The sequence below is a fragment of the Chrysemys picta genome, chromosome 11, assembly GCF_011386835.1.
Source record: "Chrysemys picta bellii isolate R12L10 chromosome 11, ASM1138683v2, whole genome shotgun sequence".
Taxonomy (NCBI): Eukaryota; Metazoa; Chordata; order Testudines; family Emydidae; genus Chrysemys; species Chrysemys picta.
The window spans coordinates 69,204,569-69,229,956 of record NC_088801.1 but is presented as its reverse complement, the minus strand read 5'-3'; the positions used below and the strand labels follow the sequence as shown (position 1 = coordinate 69,229,956).

Sequence of the window (25,388 nt, the reverse complement as noted above, 5' to 3'; positions counted from 1 at the left end):
ACTCTACGCTGACACTGTGTCGACCTAATGACATTGACCATGACTCTACACCACTCGGGGAGATGACATTACTAAATCGGTGTAGGGAGGCACTTTACATCAACGGGAGCCGAATTTAAGTGAAGACACTTCCACAGCTCGGTGGACGCAAGGCAGCTTACGGTGACCTACCCCTGTAGTGTAGACCAGGCCTCACTTTGACTGAGGCATTAGAAAGGGGATTGCAACAATAGGCCTGACAAGTGTATAGATACAACTCCTTAGCAGGTGACTAAGCCGTTGACATCCCAAGATATCAGTTTACCCTCTGACAGAACAATTGCTGCATTCATGAGAGACATGGGCAGGTATTCAACTCTGCCCCCAGGCAGGACCCTGAATAATAGGGACAATTATCCTTTCCTTTGTTGGGAGAGCTGCAGAAGCCAGTGTCTGGCCCGGGCAGGAAGCTCAGGTGGACCAGCCCTGTTGTCACTACAGAGCCTTGTTGTCCTTTCAGAGAGGTGTAGCTGGGAACTCGTTAGCTTGTGGGATTGGTCGTGAATTGCAGCTCCTCCCAGCTCTAGGGCAGCAGTTCAAACCCAGCCTGTGTTGGGAGTTGGCTGATGGTTGTTACCATCTGATGCCTTACTCAGCCAGCTATGAAATAAACTTGGCCTTGGTCTAGGCCACAACAACCACACCAAGAAGTCAGGGGCTGACTTGGTCCTCTTTCCCACAGTGGGGAGATTGGTGGTTCCTCTAGGGTGTGGCTGGGGCACATGAGTATGTCATCAGTCCATGCTTGCTTAGTAATATAATAATATATGGAGATATACCTATCTCACAGAGCTGGAAGGGACCTCGAAAGATCATTGAGTCCAGCCCCCTGCCTTCACTAGCAGGACCAAGTACTGATTTTTGCCCCCGATCCCTAAGTGGCCCCCCTCAAGGATTGAACTCACAACCCTGGGTTTAGGGGGCTAATGCTCAAACTACTGAGTGTGGCTCTCTCCCTCTAGCGGCTGGACCATAGAGAATTCTGACATTGCCTCTGGCTTTGAGCTAAGAGACCTCCCCCTCTGGGGACGCTCATCCTGAGCTGAGAGTTCTGCCCAGCTGAGCTTCCTGTAAGGGCCACCACTTATCACGTGATACCCCGAGCGTGTGAGCAGCAGCAGGGCTTGAGCCTGTGGCCTCTGTGTCAAGCTGTTCTGCGGTGTCTTAAGAGCTTGAGTACCAACCTCAGTCTGTTATGAGCCAGGCACAAACTCCAAATTGGTTCTATACACAGGGCCAGCGTTCCCTCTAATTTTTCCCACCCATGTGTGGAATGAATTTTGTTACGTGCACCAATATGGAGGTGATGTGTGACACATCATCTTCATATAGGTGCACATAACAAAATTCATCTGGTGGGGGTGGGGCCGAGGGTTTTCGAGTGTAGGAGGGGGCTACGGGCTGGGGCAGAGGGTTGGGATGCTGGGGCGTGAGGGCTGTAGGTTGGGGGTGTGGGCTCTGAGGTGGAGCCAGGGATGAGGGGCTCAGGGCTGGGGCAGAGGGTTGGGTGCAGGAGATGGAGGCTCCATCTGGGAGTGTGGACTCTGGGGTGGGACTGGGGATGAGGGGTTTTGGGTGCAGAAGGGTGTTCCGGGGCTACGGCGCGGAGAGAGAACTCCCCCCAGCTCTCTCTCCCCACTGCAGCACCTGGGCTGTGGGGAGAGGTGCCTCTCCCCGCCGCAGCTCCGGGGCTGGGGCCGTGGGATAGGTGCCCCCGCTGGCCGCGGCAGGTCTGAGCCGGGACTGGGTTTGGGCTGCCCCTCTCCCAGCCACGGCAGGTACGGGGCCAAGTTGGTTCTGGGGTTACAGGTGGATGGTGTAAGGATTGTTGCTCTACTGCTACCTCTATTGTCGTCAGCAAACGTCCATCTACAGAAGGGGCCGCATGACCCCTTTCACCAGCATGAGTCATTTAAAAATGGCTCATGGGTATAACTGTAGAGGTATGATTATACCAGTAAGTTTCCCCGTGTAGACAAGCCCTTAGAGATGGCATGCTTCCGATGAGATGTTAAACCAAGGTCTCTTCTGCCCATCTCTGAAGGCTGGCCAGGGAGAAGTGACCTTTTACATGGAGCTTTTCAAAAGAGATTAGGGGTTAGCTGGTACTGTGGCAAATGCTCCCTCCCTGCAGGGTCGGTGCAAACCAGCAGCCCGCAGGAAGCAATAATATTGCTACCAAACTAGAATAGGAGCCCCTGGGCCAGGGCTTCTCCAGCCTCTTCATTATGCAGATGGTGTGAAACTTCCTGGAGTGGATCATCTCCCCTGGCAACCCCCTACTGCTCCCCTCCTGCTTCGCTCCTTCATCTCTTGAGTGCCGTAGACCGCCAAGGGGGCTCAGCTGAGTCCATCTGACCGGCGCTGCTGCGGGGCAGTTCCTTGGCAGGGTGGGACACGTGCTTCTAAAGGCAGCTGAGTCGAGACAAACAAAGGACGTTGACCCTGGTTTAAGCTCCGTGACGGCGATGTGGAGAAGGTCTGTTGCTACCACAGTGCTCCTGGGTGCCATGGCCATGCCCTGTCTCTGACCTGCGGCAAGTGCCTCTTTGTGCCTGGGTCTCACTTTGTAAAAGAGATGTGATGTGTCACCTCAGCAAACAGGCAGGGCAGGGGCATTCGCTAGTATAATTAGTGACACTTGCTGTGGATGGGTCTGTCTCCCTGTGAGTGCATTGATCAGAGAGGACCTTAAGCATAAGGGCGGCTTGGGTGCCTTGCACATGCTTACAACTTATGGGCCAGCTCGGTTCCCTTCCTTGGCAATGGGGCAAACTGAGGCCTAATCTCCTGCTCCAGCAATGGGGCTGCTGTATGCAGCTGGAACCTCTCGACCAAATGCAAAATCCAGATCTAGGGTTTGCCTGCCACTGTTTCTAACAGGACTGACCTGTCGCTGCTTATTAGGGGCTTGTTACGTTAATAATAGACATTGCTGCTGTATTTGTAAATGGACTTTAATATGCTGTAATTCGTCTCATTGGTTAATGCATTGTGAGGCCCTGTGAATTCCTGTAGTGCCTCCTTGGGCCAGCCCCGCCAGGTGATCTGTAATAAAATACCATCATTAAATACTTATGGGATCCAGTGAAATGGATTATTTGGCAAGAGTATGTCTTTAGCCAGCCTTTAAGTAGGAGCTGACCAGCTGTTGCAAGGCCAGGGCATGGTTAGCCCAAGCTGTGTTTATTGTCTCTGGTCTGCGTGTAAGGGATGAGCTGAAATGTTAGCCAGACTGGGAGAAAGACAGATTCCCATTGATGCTGGTGGATGCACGTTGGACGCATGGTGCAGATGGTGCTGAGCTCTGGGGCAGGGGAAGCAGAGGGAACAAGTCCTCAGGAGCCCTGGCTGCATGACATCCATGTTTGGGCCCCACACTACAAGAAGGATGTGGAAAAATTGGAAAGAGTCCAGCGGAGGGCAACAAAAATGATTAGGGGTCTGGAGCACATGACTTATGAGGAGAGGCAACTGGGATTGTTTAGTCTCCAGAAGAGAAGAATGAGGGGGGATTTGATAGCAGCCTTCAACTACCTGAAGGGGGGTTCCAAAGAGGATGGAGCTCGGCTGTTCTCAGTGGTGGCAGATGACAGAACAAGGAGCAATGGTCTCAAGTTGCAGTGGGGGAGGTCCAGGTTGGATATCAGGAAAAACTATTTCACTAGGAGGGTGGTGAAACACTGGAATGCGTTACCTAGGGAGGTGGTGGAGTCTCCTTCCTTGGAGGTTTTTAAGGCCCGGCTTGACAAAGCCCTGGCTGGGATGATTTAGCTGGGAATTGGTCCTGCTTTGAGCAGGGGGTTGGACTAGATGACCTGTTGAGGTCCCTTCCAACTCTGATATTCTATGATTCTATGATTCTATGATCCTCCCCTTTCTCTACTGTCTGCGTCCCACCTCTGCCTGGGCTCGGCAGTTCCTTCCTTTGTCCGGTCACTGATCGAATGCAGGCGCTGAGCCCCCTCTGTCGGTCGTTCCTCGGCTCTTGTGACCCCTGAGTGCTGGGACATGGGGTATCAGTGATGCGAGGGAAGGAGAGAGGGCGTTGCCATGTGCTGACTAATAACCACACCACGATGTTCTGCTACACCAGGGGTGAGCAAACTTTTTGGCCCGAGGGCCACATCGGGGTTACAAAATGATATGGAGGGCTGGATAGGGAAGGCTGTGCCTCCCCAAACAGCCTGGCCCCCACCCCCTATCCACTCCCTCCCACTTCCTATCCCCTGACTGCCCCCCTCAGAACTCTCCACCCATCCAACCCACCCTGCTCCTTGTCCCCCCCGTCCCGGGACCCCTGCCCCCTATCCAACCCCCCTGCTTCCAGTCCCCTGAGCGCCCCACCCCCTATCCACACTCCCGCCCCCTGACAGGCACCCTGGGACCCCACACCTATCCAACCCCCCCCTGTTCCCCGTCCCCTGACCCCTATCCCCACCCCCACCCCCACCCCGTGAGACTCCCACGCTTATCCAACCCCCCACACACACATGTTCCCCATCCCCTGACCGCCCCCCAGAACCTCTGCCCCATCCAACCGCCCCCTGCTCCCTGTCCCCTGACTTCCCCTCGGGATCCCCCGCCCCTTATCCAACCCCCTGGCCCCGGTCTCCTTACCATGCTGCTCAGAGCAGCATGTCTGGACGCCGTGGCGGTGTGGCTGTGGGGGAGGGGGGTCAGCGGGGAAGGGACCGGGGGTAGCCTCCCTGGCCAGGAGCTGAAGGGTCGGGCAGGATGGTCCCGCGGGGTGTAGTTTGCCCACCTCTGTGCTACAGCCTTGGTGAGGGGCCGAACAATGGGCAGCTGTCATCGTTTGTCTGGGAAGGAACAAAGGGCTGCAGCATCCGCGTGAGTGGGTGAAACTCCTCGGGGGGTTAAAGGAGGCCTTAACCGCTGGCACCCCCCCCCACCCCCGGGTGTAATCTGCCAAAGCCATCTCCTTGCAATGCAGCAATAGAGCAATTGTGAGCCTCTGCAGTAGAGCAGGAGTTAGACCTGCTTACACCACACTTCAATTTGGCCTGACCACTGAAGGAGCTCTAAGCGCTTCCAAAACACTAGTGAATTAACCCTTGCTGTGCCCCTACGTGGCAGGGAAGTATTGTTATCCCTGGGCCTCAGACAGGGAAACTGAGTCAGAGTGTGGCTACAGGACTTGCTTTGGGACATTCTGTGGTAGCGTGGGGGATAGAAGCCAGATCTCCTGAGCCCTGGCGCTGCGCTTGAGCCGCAAGGCCATCCTGTGCAGATCAGCTGACCGGCACAGACCTTGTGTGGTGGAGGGGAATCTCGGCCAGAGCAGCAGTGACCGTCGTGGGTCTGTGCGACCTGTGCAGCTGCACAAGGGCCTGTGCTGCTCGGGCCCCCGTTGCTCTCACGCAACTGCCTGGCCAGCCAGAACACTGTGCCCCAGGGCTGGAATCAAAACCTGCAGCACTGAGGGCAGGTCTACATTTCAAACGCTGCGTCGGCACAGCTGCGCCGCTGTAGCGCTTACGTGAAGACGCTCCTACACCGACAGGAGAGTTTCTCCCAGTGGCGTAGTTAATGCACCTCCCTGAGAGGTGGCGGCTATGTTGGCGGGAGAAGCTCTCCCATCAATATCGCGCTGTCTACACGAGGGGCTAGGTCAGTAGAAGTGCGTCACTCAGGGGGGTGGATTTTTCACATCCCTGAGCGATGTAGTGATACCGATACAGGTCTGTAGAGTAGATGTGGCCTGAGTCTGGGTCCTTCTCTTGGCCTGGCCCTGTCTGGACGTTGCTGAGAATCAGGACAATGAAGACCTAACAGAGTCATGGTGGGTTCTGGGTCCCAGGAGCTGGTGGGGGTGGCAGCCATGATGGGGAATCTCCCTCTATTCCTGTTCTCCGGTCTCTCAGCCAGCGGTTGTTGGCAGCCAGTTTCATCCTCTTGACTCTCCCCCCCACACTCCTCCCAAAAGTGTTGGGTTTTTTTGAGGACCCCAGAAGGATGCAATGGGTCAACAGCCCTTCCCCTCGTGAATTTGTTCACCAATTAGACCTAATTTCCGACACACCAATTTTGGTCCATTGATTTTCGGTCCAACCCTTCTCTTGGTTACGGGGCATGGCATTAACACAGTCCCTGAGCTATATCAACAGGCCTTTTTGTTTGGACTCCTTCCCTCTCTGTGGCTTCCCTTTGCACCTTTCCCCATCAACATTTATTACCGTAGGTGTGGTGCTGTTGTAGGAACGTTCACTCCTTACAGCTGAGCTCACAGCTAGGCCCAATTAGTACCACGGGCTTGATCCCGGGAGCTTCCTCCATGCTCCACAAGTCCTTGGGACTCGAGGGTGTTCGGCCTCACTCAGTAGTTGGAAGGAGGATCAACCCCTGGCAATTAGCTGTGACTAACTCCCTAGCTCAAGCTTTGAGTGCCCAACGCTGCCCCACTCTGCAGTGTTTCTGGGGGGCAGTTTAATTAGAGGGGCGCACGCTTTGGTGCTGCTGTGGGATGAGTGTATTGCACACGCCAAGCGCTCCTGGCATCTCTCCATTCCCCTCCCGCAAGGCCCCTGTGTTCACACTTCCACCCCCCTTATTTCAGGGTTTCCCTGCACCTCCACTCACGCCAGGGGCTCACCTTTCCCCAGAGTCACTGTTCGGTTCGTTTGACTTTTACATCCTTTCCCGACATGTTGGGAAGGAGAGACCAGCTCCGGGCTGGGGAGCAGCTAGAACCGGAGCAGACTCACAGCGTAGCCCCTAAGCAAGCCGAAAGCTTTTCTGAAATCTCGGGTGGTTTGATCAGGTGGTTGCTTTGTTGCATTACAACAGTGCCTCGCGTGACAGTGTCCCGGGCAGGTTGTCTGCTGGGATTGAAGCTCTGAATCGAAGAGCGTCAGTCTCCACTGCTTGAGTGAAATGAACAGATCCCTTAGCAAAATGGCTGTGGCACCATCTGAAATCTCGGGGGCTGAGCCACTAGAGAGGGGCAGAGAGCCACACATGGCATGGGTTAAACTGGGGCCCCGTGTAAGATCAGGGCCCCATTGTGCTCGGCGCTGTACAGACGCAGAACCAAGAAGGTGGTACCTGCCCCAGAGAGCTCTCCCACTTTAATGTTTAGTTTAACTAAATGATGGTGCCTGATTGACAGCCCTGGAGACTCATCCTCTGTCTGTCCACAGGACAGGCCCTGTGAAGGCAGCAACGGGACCAGCTCCTCCGCCCCACCTCACCAATGGGCTACCCACACTGCAGGCCTACTCGGTCTCTGGCCTCTCTGAGGGTGACTGCCCCGAGGGAGCCTATCTGTGGACGTCTGTGACTTCTTGTGTGACCTTGGAGATCTCGGTACCTGTCCATCTCCACAACGGGACGGATGCCAACACCACATGGCCCCTTTGTCTCGCTCTTTGGATGGGAGATGCTGTGAAAGTACAAAGAATTTACCCTGGCTTACCTGACATGGGGTTAGGCCCCCAGGGATGACTGCTCTCCGGCTGCCCCAGCACATGATGGACAGGGGCTGATAGCGCGTCTGTCTAACCAGAGTCTTCCACGGTGCCCCTCCCAGCTGGGAGCACAATGAAGGGAGCCTGTTGTCGGCACTGGTGATCACCCAGTTACAGGGGCCATGTGGATGGAGGTGTAGACCTTGCCAGATGGTCTCCTCTGTGCTGCACTCTGCTCCGGGGGCCTTCAGAAGGCAGGCTGAAGCTAGACCCCCGGGTGGGGAAGGAAGGGACCGATCTGTAGCTTGTCACTCTTGGCCGAGGGAAAGTCCCCAGGGTGGCTACCAGAGGGGCGGTGCAAAGCAGGGAACAGAAATACGAGGAGAACCTCTGCCGAGGCTCCCACCTGGTGAGGGATCACCAGAGCTTTGGTGTAGCGCAGAGTGGGAGAGAGACGTGATGGGGGAAAATCCTTCCAGCTGTGCTGAACCCTAATAGCTTCCTGTCCCACCAGGCCTAAAGAGGCAGTTACTGTCAGTGGGCTCTACTTACCCCCTCCGGCCCCAGCCCCCTGTATATCAGGGCATAGGGCTGGTGGATCCGTGTGGGTCGGAGACCCTCCTGCCCCAGTAGCACCCTACCTCAATCCATCATCAGAGCCATGCACAGAGAGCCCCTGCACAGCCTTGATCTGTAAGGCCTATGCCAGAGCTTCTCTACAGACTCCACAAATCCTGCGCCCAGCACCCTGCAATGGATCTGTTGTGACTATCTTGCAGCCCCAGAGGAAAGGATCAGGATTTCCCTACATAAGAACAGGGGTTTTCCAAAGTGCACATGGCCAAAATGTCCCCACTGTGAGCTGTCTGGTTGCTGTGCTCCGCACCAGAGGTGGCTGCATCTCCGTGGCGCTGCGTGTCTGTGGCTGGTGATACATTAGGATTACACTTTGGGATCCTTCGGGGGAAGGTGACATCACAATGTTACGTTATCTGGGAGCTGCACTTTGATTCCATCTCACCAATATGCACAAGTTGTACACTGGTGCTAATCAGCCAGCATGACCGCAGGGCCTGGCTTGCAGCAGTGATGCTGTGTGACTTGTAAGTTCCCTCAAAGCATTGTGAAATAACCTGTGATCTCAGAGTCCGAGTCAACTGACTGAGGCTTGTGCTGCAGGGCTAAAACTAGCAGTGTAGACATCCAGACTCAGGTCGGACCCAGGCTCTGAGACCCTCCCCGTCGCCAGGTTTCAGAGCCCAGGCTCTAGCCCAAGCCCGGACGTCTACACTGCCATATGTAGCCCTGCAGCGCAATCCCAGGTAGTTAACCCAGGTTCTGAGACTCGTTGCAGTGGGTCTTTCTTTACTGTGTACGTGTGTGTCCCCCATCCCCCAGTGAGGCCTTACTGAAGTCACTTTTCCCCCTTTATCCTGGCAGAAAGTTTCCTGGGAGTTGCGAGGACATGGAGGTGGGGAACCTGATGGAGACGTGGTACCAAAGCCTGCAGTCAATGCTGAAGGCCCTGAACCAAACACTTCACGGTGCCATCCTGTGCCCACCAGAACAGGCCACGGGGCGGACAAATGGGCAGTACCAGTTTTTCAGCCTCTTACAGGAACAGCCCCTAGTACTATTCAAAGCACCCACAGTCCTCTAAAGTACATTTTATCAGGAAGATTAATGGGAGGTAAAGTCTCAAACACCTGAATGGCCCAATGAACACTTATTTTAGTTAACAGGGGTGACAACAGAAACAGTGTCCAAGCTGGACATGGTAACACATGCCCTAATATAAAAAAAAAACCCAACATGAATGTCCAAAGGTCACTCTGAAGCAAAGAATTGCCTTGGTAGAGGCCCCCCACTGGAAGAATTAGATACCGTGGGTCAAGAAAAGCACGTCTGGTTTACTGATGGGAGTGCAATGGTAGTAAAAAGGAAAAGGGGTGTAAAATACGCTGCCATTAACTTAGAAGAGGAAGTCATTCAGTGACATTTAGATCATGGATCGGCTCAGCATGCCGAGCTTCACACAATTTATCAGGTTTGAAGGCAATATGAAAATTCTCCACAGCCCGTATATATTTATGCTGACAGTGATTTTTGTGCAAAGGGAATACAGTTTTGGATACAGCATTGGTATAGGAACAGGTGAAAAGCAGCAAATAAAAAAAAATTGCATATTCAAAAAAAGATTTACCAGTGGGTAACAAAAAACCCTAAACAGTTAAAGGTGCGACATGTAAGGGCACACAGTAAAGAAACGGGTATAAAAACCGCCTGGAATAATCGGGTAGATAATATAGCCCGACAATGTCTGTGCTGACACATCTGAGCCAACAGATGGCACTGCAAATCACCCTAACCATGTTCCAAAAAACCAGAAGTTACTTGATGTAGCCCATCAGTTTATGCATGAAAAAGTGGAAGGGACTTTAAAAAGGCTAAAACAAGTAGCAGAATGGGAGTGTATGAATCAGGGATAGGCAACCTACGGCACCTGTGCCAAAGGCGGCAGGTGAGCTGATTTTCAGCGGCACTCACACTGCCTGGGTCCTGGCCACCAGTCTGGGGGGCTCTGCATTTTAATTTAATTTTAAATGAAGCTTCTTAAACATTTTAAAAAAAGACGGTTACTCACCGTTGTAACTGTTGTTCTTCGAGATGTGTTGCTCATATCCATTCCATTAGGGTGTGTGCGCGCCGCGTGCACGATCGTCGGAAGATTTTTACCCTAGCAACACCGGCGGGTCGGCTGTGGAGCCCCCTAGAGTGGTGCCTTCATGGCGCTGAATATATACCCCAGCCGACCCGGCGCCCCCTCAGTTCCTTCTTGCCGGCTACTCCGACAGTGGGGACGGAGGGCGGGTTTGGAATGGATATGAGCAACACATCTCGAAGAACAACAGTTACAACGGTGAGTAACCGTCTTTTCTTCTTCGAGTGCTTGCTCATATCCATTCCATTAGGTGATTCCCAAGCCCAACTTAGGTGGTGGGGTCGGAGTGAGACATTGCTGTGTGCAAAACCGCTGATCCGAAGGCAGCATCGTCCCTGGACTGCTGCACTAGTGCATAGTGTTCTGTAAACGTGTGGACTGACGACCAAACCGCAGCTCTACAAATGTCCTGGATCGGAACTTGCGCCAGGAAAGCCGTCGAGGAAGCTTGGGTCCTCGTGGAGTGAGCGGTGAGGTGTGGTGCTGAGACACCTGCCAGGTCGTAGCAAGTCCGGATGCAAGACGTAATCCAGGAGGATAGGCGTTGTGATGAGACCGGTGAGCCTTTCATTCGGTCGGCCACTGCAACGAAGAGTTGCGTCGTCTTTCTAAAGTGCCTTGTGCGGTCAATATAGAAGGCCAGGGCCCTGCGTACGTCCAGAGAATGCAAACGTTGATCCTGGCGAGTAGCATGTGGTTTAGGGTGAAAGACCGGGAGAAATATATCCTGGTTGATATGAAATGGAGAAACCACCTTAGGGAGAAAGGCAGGATGTGGGCGGAGCTGCACTTTATCCTTATGGAAAACTGTGTAAGGGGGCTCGGATGTAAGCGCCCTGAGTTCGGAAACGCGCCTTGCTGAGGTGATGGCTACGAGGAAGGCTGTCTTCCAGGATAGGTACAAAAGTGAACAGGTGGCCAGTGGCTCGAAAGGATGACCTGTGAGCTTGGAAAGAACCAGGTTGAGGTCCCACGTCGGAACGGGCTGACGTTGTTGTGGGTACATCCGGTCTAAGCCCTTGAGGAATCTAACGACCATCGGGTTAGAGAATACCGAGGACGCGAGTTCCCCTGGATGAAAGGCCGATATAGCGGCCAGGTGAACTCTAATTGAAGATATCGCCAACCCTTGCTGTTTTAGGGAGAGGAGATATTCCAAAATGAGAGGGATAGGTGCGTGCAACGGGGACGTGGCTCGCTGTTCGCACCAACAGGAGAATCGCTTCCACTTGGCCAAGTAAGTGGTCCGTGTTGAGGGCTTCCTACTGCTCAGCAGAATCTGTTGGACAGAGTGTGAACACTGTTGCTCTGCCTGGGTGAACCATGGAGCAGCCACGCCGTGAGGTGGAGTGATTGCAGGTCGGGGTGACGCAGCCGGCCGTGGTTCTGCGTGATGAGATCCGGATACAACGGAAGCGGGATCGGTGTCTGAACCGAGAGTTCCAACAGCGTGGTGTACCAATGTTGTCTCGGCCACGCTGGAGCGACCAGAATTACCTGTGCCTGGTCTCTGCGCAATTTGAGCAGTACCTTGTGGACCAGAGGAAACGGAGGGAAGGCGTAAAACAGGTGGTCTTTCCAGGGAAGGAGAAACGCATCCGAGAGGGAGCCCGGAGCTCGACCTTGCAGGAAGCAGAACAGGTGGCACTTCCTGTTGTCTCGGGATGCAAACAGGTCTATCTGGGGAAACCCCCACCTCTGGAAGATGGAATGTATGATGTCCAGACGGATAGACCACTCGTGCGTCTGGAAGGACCTGCTGAGTCAATCCGCTAGAGTGTTCTGGACTCCAGGGAGGAACGATGCCGTGAGATGGATTGAGTGGGCGATGCAGAAGTCCCACAGGCGAATGGCCTCTTGGCATAGAATTGACGAGCGTGCCCCTCCTTGCTTGTTGATGTAGAACATGGCCGTGGTGTTGTCGATGAGAACTAACACACAGCGACCACGTAGGAGGTTGAGAAATGCCTGACACGCCAGGCGCACCGCCATCATTTCCCGAACATTGATGTGTAGGGCTAGCTGGGGTGCAGTCCACAGGCCCTGGGTATGGTGTTCGTTGAGATGGGCGCCCCAACCCAGGGATGAAGCGTCTGTGACCAGGTGCAGAGAGGGTTGTGGGGCGTGAAACGGCATCCCTTCGCAAACCACATTGTGATCTAGCCACCATGTGAGGGAGGTCAGGACCGAATTCGGGATTGTGACCACCATATTCAGGCTGTCCCGATGTGGGCGGTATATTGATGACACCCAGGTCTGTAGTGGGCGAAGCCGAAGTCTGGCATGCCTGGTTACGTACGTGCAGGAAGCCATGTGACCCAGCAGGGTAAGGCACGACCTCACCATGGTAGTTGGGAAGGCCTTGAGTCCTTGAATGAGGCTCGTGATGGTGCCAAAGCGGTTGTCTGGCAGGATGGCTTGTGCACGCCTGGAGTCTAGAACCGCACCGATGAATTCTATTCTCTGGGTAGGTTCTAGAGTGGATTTGTCCTTGTTGAGTAGGATACCCAACCTGTTGAATGTGTGCACTATTATGTGGACGTGATCGCGAACTTGTTCTTTGGTGCGACCGCGTACCAGCCAGTCGTCTAGGTACGGGGACACCTGTATCCCTTGCCGACGAAGGTACGCTGCCACGACAGCCATACATTTCGTGAACACCCGTGGGGCCGAGGATAGGCCGAAGGGAAGGACTGCAAATTGGTAGTGCACCCTGTTTACCACGAATCGCAGGAAGCGTCTGTGAGGCGTGTAAATAGCAATGTGAAAGTATGCGTCTTTCATGTCGAGGGCGGCGAACCAGTCTCCAGGATCGAGGGAAGGGATAATGGCCCCCAGAGAGACCATGCGGAACTTCAACTTTACTACGAATTTGTTGAGTCCGCGCAGGTCCAAGATGGGTCGCAGACCTCCTTTGGACTTGGGAATGAGGAAGTAACGGGAATAGAATCCCCTGCCCCTTAATTCCACTGGAACCTCCTCTATGGCCCCCATAGCGAGGAGCGTAGAAACTTCCTGTATAAGAAGTTGCTCGTGAGAAGGGTCCCTGAAGAGGGACGGGGAAGGGGGGGAGGAGGGGGGAAATGAAGAAAACTGGATAGCGTATCCCCTCTCCACCGTGCGGAGGACCCAATGGTCCGAAGTTATAAGGGACCAAGCACGGTGGAAGTGGGAGAGGCGATCCCGAAAGGAGGGGGCTGGATCCTGGGGGATGACTGGGGCGCCGTCCTCGACCGCACCTTCAAAAGTTCTGCCTGGGGCCTGAAGGTGGTCTAGGTGGCCCCTGGTTCTGGCCGGGTTGAGGGCCGGTCCACCTTCTTCTACCACCTCGCCCTCGCCTCCGGGCCGAGTCCTGTCTCTGACGAGGCGGGGGGGGGGGTAGAAGCGCTGAGGCTGCGGCCTAAATGGCCTGCGCTGGGGGCCCACAACATGCATCCCCAGGGAGCGCATGATTGTTCTCGAGTCCTTGAGGCTCTGCAGGCGAGAGTCCGTCTTATCTGAGAACAATCCATGACCCTCAAAAGGCAGATCTTGTAGGGTTTGCTGCAGCTCCGGAGGCAAACCTGAAACCTGAAGCCAGGAGATCCTGCGCATAGCGATACCCGAAGCCAGGGTCCTCGCCGCTGAGTCTGCAATGTCCAAGGAGGCCTGCAAGGAGGTCCGAGCCACCTTCTTGCCCTCCTCTACCATGGCTCCAAACTCTTCCCTGGACTCTTGGGGAATCAACTCCTTAAACTTCCCCATAGAGTTCCAGGAGTTGAAATTGTAGCGGCTCAGTAGCGCCTGTTGGTTCGCCGCTCTAAGTTGTAGCCCTCCGGCTGAGTAAACCTTACGGCCAAACAGATCGAGCCGCTTAGCCTCTTTTGATTTAGGCGCTGCAGCCTGCTGGCCGTGGCGCTCTCGTGCATTCACTGATTCCACCACCAGTGAACACGGTTGGGGGTGGGTATACAAGTACCCATAGTCCTTAGACGGGACAAAGTATTTTCTTTCCACCCCTCTCGCTGTGGGTGGAATGGAGGCAGGAGTTTGCCATATCGTATCCGCATTCGTTTGGATCGTGCGGATCAGAGGTAACGCCACCCTCGATGGGGCATCTGCTCCAAGGATATTCACGATCGGGTCGTGCACCTCCACTATCTCCTCCGCCTGCAGGTCCATATTACGGGCCATCCTACGCAGGAGATCCTGGTGAGCCCGAAGATCTATCGGAGGGGGACCCGTACAAGAAGTGCCCGCCACTGCCTCATCCGGAGAGGAGGAAGAGGATGCCTCCGGTGGCACTGGATCCAAGGGGGGGTCCTGATCCCCCTGCTCTTGGGCCGGGGCATCACCTGCACTTGGGTCCATGGTGTCAGGTGGCGTGGACACGGAAGCCTCCATGCCTCCTGGCGGAGGCCGAGAGATGGTGGATTCTGGGGCCCTTCTGACCGAGTGACCCGAGCGAGAGGTCGATGGTATTGGAGCCCCTTGCTCCTGGTGGTACGCCCACGGGGTCCAAAACGACCAGTGAGATGGTCCATGAGAGTGGTCCTCTGCCATCTCCTGCCAATGGCCCAAGTTTCGTTCCTCGGCTTGCCCTTGAGGGGGGTATGCCGATCTCGACAGGTCCTCCGAGGAGCGAGACACCGATCTAGACGGCCATGGCGGTGCCGAGAGCGTCGAGACGATCCCCGTGGGCTGCGGTGCCGCACGGTGCCGGTCCGGAGATGATCTATCTCTGTGCGGTGCCGGCGCCGGTGCCGATGACCTCGTCGGTGCCGGGAGTCGGATCTGGACCTCGACGAGGACCTGGAGTATGCCCGGTGCCGGGAGCGGCCCCTCGACGTTGAGCGTCGACCGTAGCGGTGCCGAGAACTACGTCTGGATGTCGAACGGTGCCGACGATCATATCGGTGCCGAGACGTAGAGCGGCGCCGCGAAGAAGATCTTGGCCGCGAGTACGACCGGTGCCGAGACGATATTCGGTGCCGGGACTGCGAGCGGCGTGGGGACCTGCTTCGGGACCTGGATCGGTGCCGAGGTTCCAGCCCTTGTGATGGAGGGCGCATCAAGGCAGGTTTCCCTCTCGACTGGACCGGGCGAGTCAACGGTGCAGTCGGTGCCGGTTGTTGAGGCGGTGCCGGCTCCGTGAGAGCTATTAAGTCTCTCGCCGCCGCGAAGGTCTCTGGCGTCGACGGGAGACACTGTATCACCGCCGGCCTCGGTGGAGACGCTATTTGCACCGGACTCAACGGCCTCGGCGCCGGAGTCGACGGTGCTGGAGGCACCTGTTTTCGTTGCTCCACCGGCGGACGCGGCTCTACCCCCGGCACTGGGGGAGCCGGCGTCTTCGGCACGGACGTCCCCGTCTTATGGGCTTTTTTATGCCCTGGGGATAATGACCGGCGCCGAGGCACTTGCTGTGCTTGCGGTGCCGACGAGGTCCGGTGCCGGGGAGGCTTGTCTGACGCCACTCGCGTGGTCGTCATAGCCGGTGCCGCCGGGGCACTGCGCACCGAGGTGCTAGGCGCCGGAGCCTGGCCCGTAGAAGGAGTGTCCGGGCTAAGTGCCGCCTCCATCAGGAGTTGCCTGAGCCGAAAGTCCCGCTCCTTCATCGTCCTTGGTTTGAAGGCCTTACAGATCTTGCATTTATCTGTTTGGTGGGACTCTCCCAGGCACTTCAAACAGGAGTCGTGCGGGTCGCTCGTGGGCATAGGCTTAGCGCAGGAGGCGCACTGCTTGAAGCCGGGAGCGTTGGGCATGAGCCCGGCCCCGCGGCCGGGGGAGAAAGGGGGAGACGACCCCCTTAATCCCCTGAACTACAATAACAACTAGAACAACTTTAAAACTATTTAACTATAAACACTAGAACTACAACTATAACTATAACTGCGAATGACTAACGAAGCTAGGGAGAGTGGAGAACAGCTAAGCAGCGCTCCACAGTTCCAACGACCGTCAGGGGCGGTAAGAAGGAACTGAGGGGGCGCCGGGTCGGCTGGGGTATATATTCAGCGCCATGAAGGCGCCACTCTAGGGGGCTCCACAGCCGACCCGCCGGTGTTGCTAGGGTAAAAATCTTCCGACGATCGTGCACGCGGCGCGCACACACCCTAATGGAATGGATATGAGCAAGCACTCGAAGAAGAACCTTATTTACTTTACATACAACAATAGTTTAGTTATATATTATAGACTTATAGAAAGAGATCTTCTAAAAATGTTAAAATGTATTACTGGCACGTGAAACCTTAAATCAGAGTGAATAAATGAAGACTCGACACACCACTTCTGAAAGGTTGCCGACCCCTGGAAAGAATAATATTAAAATATGGGTGCGGAATTGTGTGCGGTACATTCAGGACGAGGCTTGTCCTCTGCACTGGCAACCCATGATGCACCAACGAAGGCTTGGGCCGTGGCACAGGTTCAAATTGATTTTATTAATAAATTGCCAAGAAGTAAGGAAAGATTCCAGTATTTATTGGTAATAATTAATTCCTTTTCAGAATGAGTGAAGGCATTTCCTACTAAAAATAATAGCACCAGGGTAGTGGCCAAAAAGTTTTTTAATAAGGTAGTATGTAAATATGGCACCCCCGAAATAATACATTTTAATAATGGAAAAGTTGAGTAGTTTGGATTCCATCCAGTAGAGGGCAGTGGTGCACATGAATGCGCTAACCCGTTTAATACACTATTAAACTGTGCTGGAATGCTGATTGCTTTTGTAGACTGCAGGTTGAAACTTGTAGCTGGAAAGAAGTGTGAAGTCCAGTCTTCTATGTAAAACTAAACATATGGGGTCGAATTCATCCCTCGTGTAACTCCACTGGGGTCATGGGGCCAGATTCTCAGCTGATATAAATTGCCATAGCTTTATTTAAGTCAATAGAGCGACACCGCTTTCCACCACCTAAGGATCCAGCCCATAGTCTTGTAATATAGCCCCGTAGCAGCAAGGCCGGCTCCAGGCACCAGCAAAGGAAGCAGATGCTTGGGGCAGCCAATGGAAAGGAGCAGCACATCCGGTTCTTCGGCGGCAATTCGGCGGCGGGTCCCTCACTCCCTCTCGGAGGGAAGGACCCGCCGCTGAATTGCCGCCGAAGAATGAAGCGGCGTTGTAGAGCTGCCGCTGAAGTGCCGCCGATCGCGGCTTTATCTTTTTTTTTTTTTTGGCTTCGCCACTTGGGGCGGCAAAAAAGCTGGAGCTGGCCCTGCGTAGCAGTAGGTCTCAAGTCATGGGTTAGCGAGGGTAAGAATGACAGGGGCTCACTGACCTTTCTGGTGCTTAAAAATGCAGGTGTTTATAGAATGGATTTTCTTCAAAAAATTTAATTGAATGAAATAAAGTGACAACGAAATGGGTGGTTACAAGACAAATGGGTCTTGGTTTCTTTTTCAAGTGACTATAATTATCCAGTCATTTACAATAGAGCCCAACAGAATCAGAAATATCGGCCTGGAAGGGACCTTGAGAGGTCATCCAGTCCAGCCCCCTTCGCTGAGGCAGGACCAAGTAACCCTGGTGTATTCCTGACAGGTGTTTGTCCAGCCTGTTCTTAAAACCTCCAGTGAAGGGGATTCCACGACCTCCCTTGAAATCCTATTCCAGAGCTTAACTCTTATTAAATTTTCCTAATATCTAACTTAAATCTCCCTTGCTGCAGGTTCATTACTTCTTGTCCTCCCTTCAGTGGACATGGAGAACAACTGATCATTGGCCTCTTTCTAACATATTTCTTAATATATTGGAAGCAGGGATGGCCCATCCATATAGGTGAACTAGGTGGTCGCCTAGGGTGCCAAGTTAAATGGGGTGCCAAATTCGAGGAAAAAAATCAAATAAAAAAAAATAAAAGGGGGAAAAAATGAAAAAGATGAAAAAAATACAAATAAAATAAGGAAGATGTCATTATTTCAATTCCCATGTGCATACAGAGGGAATAGGAATTATAATTAATTTCTCTACATTTTTGAGAATTTATTAGTATGTCAAATCTTTTATTTACTGCAAAAATAAATAATATTTTAGCGATTTTTTTTTCAATTTGCGACGTAGGGTCAAGATGACCCACTCCGCAATTTTGATAAGCAATAACTCAGCCATAATGAAACACATCCACCAGTAGCAAGAGCTACAATGCTAGTGACACCTAACTCGAATATACATCAAGGTCGCATAGCCAGAAATTAATGTAGAGCGGAGATATCACGAGTTGATACATGTCAAACGGTCATTTTAACACACATCGCAGGTAAGTGGTTAAGAATCGAGCGAATACTGTGGAAAATTGTGTTTCCTGGTGCCAAAGAATAAGGAATAATGTCTTTCAGCATTATAAATCCAAAATGTGAGTATCTTTAAGCGTTATTAAATCTTAGCATTATTATCGGGCTGTATAATTATGAACTTCTTTGTTATAACTGGTTCACATGTAATAAATAAGGTCCATAAAAGAAAAGTGACAGCGTTAACGCTTAATAGACTACGAAAGTGATGACGTCCCCCTCCAAGCGGGTAACCGTGAGGAAGGGGATTACTTTCCAAACAACTGGTGTCAGGTTATAACGTCAAAAAAGGTCATTTTGTTTCCATGTAAACGCTGTAACTAACTGTTTTAATAGGTAAGTGAGTGTATGTTACTAATTATTGAACCTTTAAGCAGTGAAAAGACATGTTGGAATGGCTGCAATGTGGTTTAAATCACCAACCATGTGGTGCAACAGCCATCCTTAACACTATAAGGCTTGCAGTCGGGAGCACAGTACATAACAATATTCAAGTGCCCCATGGCAGAAAGAGGAAAAAGAAAACCCTCCGGAGCTGAGTATCGTAAACAAAAGTACGATATATGAGTTTTGGAGAAGGAAAAGGACCAAGCAAAACAGCAGGGATCCTTCCTGAAATATCTTCTCTTTAATCCAAATAAAGATGGAAGCAGTTCACAGCATCCAGATGAAGGAATTTTACTTGGAGAGAAGGTTATCTCACATCCGCATGGAAGCAGTTTGGAACATCAAGATGATGGAAACTTACTTCTAGATGAAGGCAGCTCACAGCATCAGACTGATATGGAAGTGGAAAAAATGTATTCACCTTCGGACACATGCAGAAATTGAAGTAAATGAAGTAGAATTCTGGAAGAAAGGATGAGGACGTTACAAACAAGTTACAGTATGGGGATCCAGCTTCATAGACTCATAGACTTTAAGGTCAGAAGGGACCATTATGATCATCTAGTCTGACCTCCCGCATGATGCAGGCCACAAAGCCGTCCCAACCCTTTCCCTTGACTCTGTTGTTGAAGTCCCCAAATCCTGGTTCAGAGACTTCAAGTAGCAGAGAATCCTCCAGCTAGTGACCCCTGCCCCATGCTGCGGAGGAAGGCGAAAAACCTCCAGGGCCTCTGCCAATCTTCCCTGGAGGAAAATTCCTTCCCGACCCCAAATATGGCATCAGTAGAACCCCGAGCATATAGGCAAGATTCTCCAGCCAGACCCTCATTGGCCATTGATACTATTTACCAGCGATGGCACACTGTTCGTTTGACTAAAATCATGTTATCCCATTAAACCATTCCCTCCATAAACTTATCTAGCTTAATCTTAAAACCAGACAGGTCCTTTGCCCCCACCGTTTCCCTCGGAAGGCTGTTCCAATATTTCACCCCTCTGACGGTCAGAAACCTTCGTCTAATTTCAAGCCTAAACTTCCCCACGGCCAGTTTGTATCCATTTGTTCTCGTGTCCACATTAGTACTGAGCTGAAATAATTCCTCTCCCTCCCTGGTATTTATTCCTGGAGGGGCAGGGATTCATTTCAGCCTCTAGAAGGTGCTATGACGGCCTAGTGGAGAGGGATTAGGGAGCCAAAGGACGTGAGGGGTCCAGCAGCCTGGGAACTGGAGGCAGAGGAAGGGAAGGGGATGCAGCCAGGAGAGGAGGCTGCAGAAGCTGCAGCAGGAGCACAGAGGCAGGTGCCCTTCAAGTCTCTCAGTGGGGCACTAATGTGAACTAACGGTGCAGTGCAGTGCCCCAGCCACCAGGGATTAGCCTGGGACGGGGGCAGTGTGTTCTGACCACAGCGAAGGGACGTCTCTGCATGGAAAGGGCCTGGGGCAGGTTGTGCATCGTCAATGGGGTGGGAGTTTGGGGCTTGCAGCCTAATGGTCTCTCCCAGGGGGAGCTGCCTGCAATAACAGATGTGATCCAACCGCTGCAGCTAGACAGGAGGAGAATGAGGTGAGGCCCCAATGAGACCAGGCTCCTTGACTGAGCCCCGGACAGGGAAACCTGCCCTCTAACATAGGGACGGCCTGGAAGGGGCACCCCAGGCAACAGACGTGAGAAACACCTTGGGGCAGGGTTACCCTGTACCCCTCTACTGGACTGCCCCCTACAGACCAAGATAGGAATTACTGTGTGTATCATAGATCCTAACTGGTCCCTTGGGTATGAGCCCACCAGATGCTAGAGCCTGTAGGGCCCAGTGCGTGAGGCATCTTCAGCCCCGTCTCCAAGTCACAGCCGAGCATCTGCTGCACAACACGGCAGCAACTCCCCCGCGGGAGACGGGCGCCAAAGCCGAACATTGGCCCAGTGCTATGCCAGGCTCCGCAGCCTGCTTCTGCACCACTGGGAACAGCTTCACCAGGAGAGAGACCCCAGAGCCCAGGGGCCTGGGCACTCTCCTGGGAGGTGGGAGCAGGGTTCGAGGCCCTGACCACATCAGGCAGAGGGGGGATTTGGATCCGGGTGAGAGCTCTGATTCCTGGGCTATTGCGCAGGGGCCACCACCACCAAGTGTAAGCGCCTCACAGACTTCAACAGTGGAAAAGTAGATGCCTAGGGGCTTTAAGTGCCTACAGGGTAGCAGCTGAGTGGGCTTTTGTGAATGCTAGTGGTGCCTAATTGTTGGATTTAGGTGCCTAACTGTCCCTTTAGGCACCGACGGGGTTGTCTACACGGCGCTGCAGTCCGCTCTATGGGGGTGTGAGTTGTGCAGCACTCGCACGTCGCACTCTAGCCAGCCCGTGTAGACCCCGCTGGTGGGAACTAAAGGTACCTACTGCACATTGATGCCGTCCTGAAACAGGCCTGCTGGAGGGTGCAGGGTCTGCTCCCGGCTAGTACCTTGTGGACACTGGCCATCGTGGTGAAAGGACTGGAGTGGAGAGACAAAGCTGGTGAGCAGCAGAGGGGAGGGCACCCTGCACCCTCCTGTGGGGCACAGCCGTGGGCCCAGGCTGGGGAGCTCTGTAAGCTTTGGGCCTCATACTCCTATGGGCAGTGGATTTGCCCTGCGCAGGGTTGTGCCTATATGGCACTGTCTAGTCCGTGGGGTTCTTCTTTACGTAATGTATTGGAGGAGCCGCATACAGAACATATACACCTCGAGTGCCATACCAGAGGCTTCACCTGTCGCGTCCTTACCCTGCCCAGTTAAGCCATTCCTTGCCACTCAGATGCTCTTTTCTGCATGCAGCTTCACTGGACCACGTGCATTCTGCGGCTGCGCCCTTAGCAGTCCTGCCCCGAATCCCAGGTGAAAGGTGTTAGTCTGTACAAAGGAACGTCAGCGACCTAATCACAGCCTGGGATCTAAATGCTCCTAATCCCTCCAGCGGCAGCGTGGCAGCTGGCATATATGATGGGCAAGAGTGGAATTCCAGCCCCATGGTGCTGGACACCCACATGCGCTCTGGGACGTGCTGACTGCCATGCTGTGAATCCCAGAAGTGGGTCCCAGAGGTGGGACTGTTGGAGAGCAATTGCAGCCCCAGTCCATCTGTGTTTCTGATTGTTTCAGGAAGTCCTCAGATATGAGGGGGTGGTACTTCCTGGCCAGCCAGTCAAAAGTGTTAGTGTCACCGTGAGATAAACCTCTCTCCCAGACCACACCCTCTGATCCACCTCTTCCACTCCAGATCCAAAAAACCCAGATATCAGGTCTTGTCAAATGGCACCTGGACACACAAGCCGGAACTTGGACTGACCGGGTGGCAACCCTAATCCTCCATGAATTTATCTAGTTCTTTTTTGAACCCTGTTATAGTTTTGGCCTTCACAACATCCTCTGGCAAGGAGTTCCACAGGTTGACTGTGCGCTTGTGAAGAGACTGTGCACAGTGTGAAGATTGATCCCATTGATAAATTGTCAGCTCTTCATGGCAGGGATTGTCTTTTGTGTTGTGTTTGTGCAGCACCTGGCACAATGGGGCCTAGTCCATGACTGGGGCGCCTAAATCGTATGGTAATATAAATAACAAACACATATACAGCACCTGGCACAATGGACTGGGGCCGTTAGGTCCTACTGAAATCCAAATAAATAATAACAACAACAGATTTGAATTGCACTGGGCATAGGGCCAGAAACCTATGCCCTAGGGAACCAGTGGTGTCAAGAACCTAGCTCTGGGTCTGTTACTGTCCGTGTCCTTAGCTGCTCTTGTCAACACAAAGCTGAACCGGGGGTGTTTTGGTGGCACTCCCTCTAGAGCTGCCTGTATTGTTAACAGTTTGCAGGTGAAATACAGTCCAGAGCCGAACTTGCCGTGACCTACAGTCTGGTAGGTTTGTTTCCTGCCACGGCTCCGTGTTTGATGTGGCTCTCGGGAGGTCAGTGAGAACGTTTGCATTCCCATGAGTCACCCTGTGGCTCGAGCAATGCAGAACAGGTGTGTTTTCCCCAAAGAGAAGTAAGCAGAGGTGTGGATCATTTATCCTGTTACCTCTGCATGGGGCAGAGAAAATTAAAGCTCTCCAAGTGTTTCAGGCTTTTATCTACACATGACCAGGAGGAGGAACAGAAGCAGGCCGTGATGTCAGAGAATGCCAATGTGTAGGAGCATCTGTGGGCACCTGAGGATTTGTTTTTGCAAGACCTTTTAACTCATGATTGTTTACCTCCTCATCAAATGTCACTCAGATTTGGTCTGATTTCCCCCTGGCCAACTATGAATCTTCCAGCCTGCACTGCTTGGAATGCAGGAGCTGGAGGTCCTTTGTGTCAATACTGAGCCAGTGGGGCTAGGGGGCGCTCTGCTGCTGGACCACCTGCCGGAGGAGCCGTAAAACTGAGATCCCAATCAGGGGTCATTGCTGAAGATCCCACACCACTTTTTGCCAGAATTGGGGGGTTACCCCCACTCTCCTGGCTAAATTTCTAGGTAGGAGATGAATCAAGGGTGGGCAAAGCAGAAGATGAGGTAGAGAACAAGGGAGGGAGGAAACAGGTGGGACCAGAGAACGAGGAACAAAGATGGAGGGAGAGAGACACGCAAGGAAGAGGAACAGATAGAATGACCCACAGGGCAGGGGAAAGGGTGATTTGTGATGAAGACAGAATGATAAAATGGAGCAAGAAAACAGAGAGTGGGCAGAGCTGGGGGACGTCGCTTGTAGGTGTTTCTTCTTGAGAGAAGGTGGCTTGTGCTGCAGGTAGGGTTGCCAAGCCTCCAGGATTGGCTTGGTGTCTCCATGAATTCAAGATTAATCTTTAATTAAGGATTATGTCATGTTATGAAACCTTCAGGAATACGTCCAACCTAAATTGGCGACCCACGAGGAGGAAGTACCTTTCCCCCTGCCAAGGGTTAGACGCAGAGGCAGTAGGGCCAACACCCCATGTTCAAAAATCATGTCATGTCCCCCCAAATCATGAGGTTAATAAATCAATAAATGATTTGCTCTCTGGTTTTTGAGCCTTTGGAGTTCACATTTTCAAGTATTTACCCACAGCCATAAAATCTAGAGCGACTCACTTGAAAGAAAGGAAGAAGAAAGCTGAGATTCTCCTTCAAAATGCCCGGCTGAGTTTTTGAAAGGAAAGGCTGAACTTGCTCCACTGTGAGCCAACAGGCACCACTTGGAACTCCAGCCATTGATCAGACTACAGCAGGGCCCCCCGGCTTTGCCCCCCGCCCCCGAAAGTCAGCGTTAGGGCTGCTGACTTTCTAATCACACAAAACCGAACACCCCTGCCCTAACCCTTCTCCAAGGCCCCTTCCATTGCCATCCCATCACCGAGGCCCTGCCCCGCCCCGTCTCCGAGGCCCCACCCCTGCTCACTCCATTCCCCCCGCCCTCTGTCGCTCGCTCTCCCCCGGGTGGGGGAAGGGGTTCAGTGCTGGGACAGGCAGTTGGAATGCGGTGGGGGGAGGTGAGGGCTTCGGCTAGGGGTGCGGGCTCTGGGGTGGGGCTGGGGATGAGGGGCTTGGGGTGCAGGGGAGGCTCAGGGCTGGGATAGGGTGTTCGGGTGTTGGGGGGGTGCAGACTCTGGGAGGGAATCATAGAGTCAAAGAATATCAGGGTTGGAAGAGACCTCAGGAGGTCATCTAGTCCAACCCCCTGCTCAAAGCAGGACCAATCCCCAAGCTTGGGTGCAGTAGGGGGCTCAGAGCTGGGTCAGGGGGTTGGGGTGCAGGAGGGGTTTTGGAGTGCGGGCTCCAGGGTGTTTACCTCAGCTGGTTCCAGGGAAAGGGCGACATGTCCCTTGGCTCCTAGGCGGAGGCGCAATCAGGCAGCTCTGCACGCTGTCTCCACCCAGGCAATGGGAGATGCGGAGCCAGCGCTCGGGGTGGGGGCTGTGCATGGGGCTGCGGCTGTCCCTCCATCTAGGAGCCGAGGGACATGTCGCTGCTTGCGGGGAGATGTGCGGAGCCAGGTAGGGAGCCTGCCAGCCTCACGCCAACCGGACTTTTGACAGCCCAGGCAGCAGTGCTGACCGGAGCCGCTAGGGTCCCTTTTCGAGCGGGTGTTCTGGTCGAAAACCGGACACCTGGGAACCCTAGCCAGGATGCTTGCAGCCAGCAAGATTCCTCTACTATTAAAGGTGCAGTGCCCAGAAAAGAGAAGGCCGACATCTCAGTCACATGGCTACACGCAGCCTAGTGCACAGTGAGGAAAGTTGGCCACACACACTTGCATAATAAAGCTGCTGCTGATTTCCAACAAACAACTCTATGCCATGTTAACTCTGGCCCGTACTTCTGTGACGCTTGGAAAGTCTCCTATGAGAGGGGGAAAAAACCACAATAAAAGCAATGATCTTCAGCTATATATTGATCTTCCAAACTCTGTTTCTAGCCAGCCAGCTTGCATCTAAACACTCAACACTCATTAAAACGACCATCGTTTCCACCTGAAAGGACCACGTTTCCTGCCCCTCTAGGGTTACAGGGGTGTACCCAGGCCCGGCACAACCCATTAGG

At 53.3% G+C, this 25,388-nt stretch overlaps 2 protein-coding genes across 2 annotated transcripts in view; both read right to left on the bottom strand.

Annotated features, from left to right (window-relative positions):
* Window positions 1-10,293: 10,293 nt before the first annotated feature.
* The window catches only part of LOC135974173 (uncharacterized), a 266,713-nt gene continuing 251,618 nt past the window's right edge, over window positions 10,294-25,388 (bottom strand). The window contains exon 2 of the mRNA XM_065561108.1: window positions 10,294-16,321. Coding sequence (XP_065417180.1) covers window positions 11,953-14,730 — 2,778 coding nt within the window. The 5' untranslated portion in view covers window positions 14,731-16,321 and the 3' untranslated portion in view covers window positions 10,294-11,952. The remainder of the gene's footprint in view (window positions 16,322-25,388) is intronic.
* Window positions 16,315-25,388, bottom strand: part of LOC135974172 (maestro heat-like repeat-containing protein family member 7) — an 80,140-nt gene continuing 71,066 nt past the window's right edge. Inside the window, exon 34 of the mRNA XM_065561096.1 lies at window positions 16,315-25,187. The gene's annotated coding sequence lies outside the window, so the exon portion shown is untranslated. The remainder of the gene's footprint in view (window positions 25,188-25,388) is intronic.